The 5588-nt window shown below is 33.6% G+C and overlaps 1 protein-coding gene across 3 annotated transcripts; it reads right to left on the reverse strand.

Annotated features, from left to right (window-relative positions):
- Positions 1-427: 427 nt before the first annotated feature.
- Positions 428-4172, reverse strand: FTSZ2-1 (Tubulin/FtsZ family protein). Of its 3 annotated transcripts, none has more exons than XM_079070977.1 (8): positions 3893-4171; positions 2911-3556; positions 2129-2428; positions 1934-2024; positions 1704-1828; positions 1097-1189; positions 926-991; positions 428-819 (listed from the first exon to the last, which is right to left on the reverse strand). In XM_079070977.1, exons 2-8 carry the CDS (start codon positions 3529-3531, stop codon positions 697-699), a joined length of 1419 nt encoding a protein of 472 aa, XP_078927103.1. In that variant the 5' UTR covers positions 3532-3556; positions 3893-4171; the 3' UTR covers positions 428-696. The 3 variants fall into 3 exon arrangements, with proteins under 3 accessions (XP_078927103.1, XP_078927102.1, XP_078927104.1); XM_079070976.1 differs by having other exon boundaries at positions 428-822; XM_079070978.1 differs by having other exon boundaries at positions 708-838; positions 3893-4172.
- Positions 4173-5588: the final 1416 nt, after the last annotated feature.

The following is a 5588-nucleotide window of genomic DNA, read 5'->3' on the forward strand; positions in this document are numbered from 1 at the left end:
AAAAGCTCGTTACTTATTTTCTGACATTAACCATTAACTAAACCAAAATGGGTAATTCAACAAGAATCTTGGTTTATTTTGACAAAATTCAAACAATGAAATAAAAATATTAAATTGCAAGATAGATTTTTTATTAAAACAAAATATGAATGGCCATAATATTTGATATTTGTAGTTACATTTACAAGGTCTATAATCATAGACTTTAAATCAAATATGAATGTGACTAGACAAGTGGGAGATATTATGTGATGGTCACTTCAACTAACCCTACTTGTCAATATTCTTGCCCCAAATTTTTATAAAAAAAATCTTGTCACCCTGTTATGAACCACAACTTTCTCTAGCCATCAATGCAATAAAAATATATCAAAATCTAACTTAAATTCGAACTTTTATGATAAATACATGATATTTGTATTAATACTAACAAAACAATCAAACATGTATATATAATAAATCTTTCCACAATGTTCAACTAAAAATCTCTAACCTCTTGCTAGCCACAAACAATAATATAAAAATAGTTGTCATTCACTTCCTACAACTTTTTATTGGATAAAGACATGTTGCATAATAATGCTCTCTTAAACCATTTTTTTTTGTTTTTGCTACCAGTGGCAACAATTTTCTCTACCTACACAACCATATTTCAGTAGTATTATATCACATGGGCAAAAAGGTAAATTCACAAGTTCAAGCTCGTGGGTAGCGTGACCGTCCTTTCTTCCTTAGAAACTCGGGGATTTCTACTGAGCCGCCTTCCGTGAAGGCTGGTGATCTTCGGTTCATTCCAGCCACATCTGCCTGACCCCCCTGCTGCTGCATTCAATCATTTCTACTGTTTGTAAAATCCCGAAACTACCCCTAGGGGTAAAATGGTAAATTTGATCTTAACATTTATTTGGTAGTTGAAGTGAGATACCTGTAGAGTCCTTCCGTCACTTTCTTCTTGCCGCTTGAATCCGGTTGCTATAAGGGTTATGCTAACCTGAGCCAATCAATAATAAAAATATATAAATTTGCATTTTATAATTCTTTTGTTTTCCATTAAAGTAAAAGTAAAAATGTTTTTCTAAAAGAAAATAAACTTTACTTGACCACTTATCGATGGATCAATAACTGCTCCAAATATCAAATTAGCACTCGGATCAACAAGATCATATATCACCTCGGCTGCAGCATTTACCTAAAAAGTATCATCCGAAATTTATGTCTACTATTAATAATCATTACAAAATATTATGATACAAGAATTTCCTCTAATTTTTTCATTATTTAGGGATACTTTACATTTTTCTCATTAATAGTCAAAAAAGTCTTACATGTGTCTAAGATGGAAATCAATATGAAAATAGATACAAACATTTACATGGGCTGAGACTGATGTCAATTTACTAGCCCACCCAAAAAGTGGGACAGGCGGGACCCACTCGATCTCTTATTTGTACAAAAGACATAAATGCCCTCCCTATCCTCAGCATTGGAAATAACCCTAGAAAATTTGTCTAGTGTAACAAACACAGACAAAAGGAAACAAAATAATTTAAATATCCAAAGGACAAAAGGCATATATAAATGTAACAATGACAACACACATACATAAATAAATACAGAATACAAGTATATATATATATATATATATATATATATATATATATATATAGAGAGAGAGAGAGAGAGAGAGAGAGAGAGAGAGAGACCTCAAACAATGTCAAATCACTACCACCAGTTATATTCCAGACAATTCCAGTAGCCCTCTCAATACCAATATCTAGCAAAGGTGATTGAATGGCATTCAATGCAGCATCTCTAGCCCTAGTCTTCCCTGTTTTATTTTTAGAAATAAAGATGAATGGACCATAAGGATAAGGTCAAAATCGTAAAAATACAACCAAGTAGATTTTGATTTTGATTTTCGTTTCATACTAACCGGTTGCAGTTCCTATCCCCATTAATGAGGAGCCTGCGTTTGCCATGATAGCTCTTACATCAGCAAAATCAACATTTACCAGTCCTGGAATCTGCAAATTTCAAACCATCAAATCAATGAACGACTGGAGTTGAAATTACTTAAATACCCATGACATGAAATCTCATTTTATTTATTTATTTTAAATTTTAATACCGTGATTATGTCTGAGATACCACGAACACCTTGTCTAAGAATATCATCAGCGAGATTAAAAGCTTCGGTTACAGGGGTAGAAGGGGAAACTGCAGTTAATAATTTGTCATTTGGAATGACAATTAAAGTGTCGACATTTTCCCTTAACGATGCAATTCCTTCTTGTGCTTGAACAGCTCTTCTTCGGCCCTCAAAAGAGAAGGGTGTTGTCACAATACCAACGGTCAAAATTCCCATTGACTTTGCCACACCAGCGATCACAGGGGCCCCACCAGTACCTGTTCCTCCACCCATCCCAGCCTGCATGCATGCACATAATCAAAATTCAACCTCGCATCAGCTAAATGTTAGGGAAAACAAACAATAAGCACATCTCTTTCAGGTCAAAATAAATTGAATTGGTTTCTATTATGATCCGATTTGTTTTAACCTAAGATAATTACTCCCTTTTCCTTAGAAAAATTGTAGCTTTAGAATCGATACATAGTTGTAATCATAGTTCATACACAATTGTTTTATGGGGTACATCTTAAGAACCAAAACTATCTAATATGCTAAGATGAAAATATGGATCAAAGTTAGATGGATGTGAATCTCATATAGATGTTAAGATTCCAAATTTATCATGCTTGTATAACGTGTACATATACATTACATGGTTTCATTTAAGTTGTTGCATCATTCAAGCATCAAAGGGTATTGTTAATCATTATTATATCACAGCTTTTAGCAAGTAGCATCTGAAATAAAATCTACAAATATAACAGAAGTAAAAAACTTACAGTCACGAAAACCATATCTGAACCATAAACAGCTTCTTCAATGGATTCTCTACTTTCTTTAGCAGCATTCATACCAACATCAGGATTACCACCAGCACCAAGTCCACGAGTCAACTCTTCACCAATCTGCAACCGTTGCTCAGGGAAAACAGGTGACATTCTCATGGCTTGAACATCAGTATTCACAATCCAAAACTCAACACCCTTCATTTCACTTTCAATCATACGATTAACTGCATTTGATCCACCACCACCAACACCAATTACTTTAATCTTAGCCTCATTGTAATTACCTGGACTTGTTGAATCTCTCAAAATCTCAGTAACGTTTCCACCCAAACTGCTATCCTTAATCACTGTGTTGTTTCCCTCGCCTCTAAGCATGGAAACCTCTGGATGCAGATTCAGAAACTGATCTTTGTTGTTGAACTGATTGATATTGTGAGAGTTTGCCAAACATCGAATTTGGGGGACATGAGCGATCTTGTGGGAAGTATTTGGAAACGCATGTTTGTCATCAATCATCTTCAAGGAACTTGCTCTCCCTCCAAAAACAGTTAGTACCCCCATTGAGTTTCGAGCTTCTAAAGGGATTAATGATGGTGGAATACATGTTGTCATTATAGGGTTCCTTGCGTACAAATACCTGGTTTTTAAGCAACAAAAAGATGGTTTACTTGCGAAATCAGTGAAAATTGAATCTATGGTTGTACAAACTAGATTAATACGACCAGGGTAAAATGCAGCACGATTGATTGTAATGCAAATTGAATTGAAAAACAGCAAATTCGATAACTTAAAGCTCAGATAACAGCGTAAGCGCAGAGATAAGAACCCTAAACATAAATAATTTCAGCAAGACATAAAACACAGTAGAAAACCCAAAATGCGAATTGGGTGTATGCATATGAGAAAGAAACACCAAAAGGCAATAGGGTATGTACGAAAATGTGTCTAAATTGAGAGAATGAAAGTCGAAAACCTGTGATAGCTGCGGTGGAGCAAGAACAAAGCGGCGGCAAAGTTGGGAGAGTATGTTGCAGAAGAGAAGGGCTAAAAACGAAGCGGGTGTTAAACGTTAATCTTGAAGTTGTCGTCTTTACTCGCTTCAGTTTGTTAATTGTAATGTAAATTTGAGAGTTGCTTGATGAAAAATCTTCAAAAGTGAAAAAGAAACAACATTTCTCACATGATATCCTTATCGCCGAAGCCTTTCATTGGTTGGCTACCTACATTTCTTCTCTTTACCAAAATCGACATCGAATTTTGTTTTATTTTGTTTCTTAATTTCGTAATATTGCTCCTATTTCATGGCTCATGATTGTAAAGAACATATATTTTTCGGTTTTTGTTTTTTAATCATGATTTTAACATTTTCAATTATTTTAATACTAAAGTTTAACATAAATAAATTATTTGTTATCAAAAACTCAATTTCTTGGTATTATATCCATCTCCTACAATTATTTGAAACTAAGAAAATGATGACACAATGTGTATTGTATTGTAGCTACCTTTGTCTTTTAGATGTGTAGATATTTTTTATAAAAATTATGGTATTTTACAAACATATACTCAATCAAACATGTCAAATATTTGGTCTTATCTTTTTAGTAAAATCATCAAATTTTTATTAGACTATACAGTATCCCTTCAACACGCAGGATGTGATGCTAATTTGGCACCTCACCAAGGCATGTACACCAACGCGCCTCCAACATAGTGATGAGGTGGAGCCATGGTGTGTGGTGAGTCGTGGCCTCAATCATATTCAATGACGCCCCTTTCTCCACTTCTTCACAATGTACCCATAAAAACACAACCCCCATCTTGTGTGGTGGTGTTGTGATGGTGATATGGAAGGAGAAACATGCCCTGGCACATGACATGCATACCCGATAGCTTTAACAAAAAAAGTAGATGGTATATACTTATATGGTACATATCATGGACTACAATACATGGATCATAGTTTGTGAATAATACAAAATGAAGAAACATCTTGCACATCTTTAATAATAACTTTTTTTTATCTTGGCTTAGTACATATAAAACGTCTAATAACATAGTTGTTTCTCTATAACATTAGTTGTCAATGGTTGTTGTAAATACAGATGAAAACATAATCAACTATATAATAAACTATCAAGTAGAACACTAAAATTCAGATGGAAAACCTTGTGAGAAAAATCACTGGGTGTATGAAAAGAATATATTAAAATCGATAATGGAGAAAGAAAGAGAGTGCAAGCTTAGCGTGAGAGTATTTGGAATGAATAAAATAGAAAAACTAGACATATATCAATAAGCTATTAACTAGAGTCCTAATACAAACCAGTGTGAAAACTAATAAGTTTCTTTATCCTAATATAATTTATAAAAAAATTTCACCAATGTACTTTTGAAAAGTTTTTGAGAAAAAGAAAAAAATATGTTAATGTAAGATTGTTTAAGCATTTTGATGAATGATCAGCGATTTTGTAAACATACATAGTAAGAAAATGAGTAGAAAGAGTATTTATGGTGTGGTGGTAGAGTGGTTGGATGTTCAAGATCTTGCAAACTTGGTTGGTTGTAATCATGGGAAGCTTCTTTTTACTTGTCTAGGTCTTCTATTTGGGTCTAATATAGGTAAAAAAAAAGTAGTTGGGAAACAGTGTTTGATAAATTTAAGGCTC

Source organism: Lactuca virosa, chromosome 9 (genome assembly GCF_052849685.1).
Source record: "Lactuca virosa cultivar CGN04683 chromosome 9, Lactuca_virosa_CGN04683_v6, whole genome shotgun sequence".
Lineage (NCBI taxonomy): Eukaryota > Viridiplantae > Streptophyta > Magnoliopsida > Asterales > Asteraceae > Lactuca > Lactuca virosa.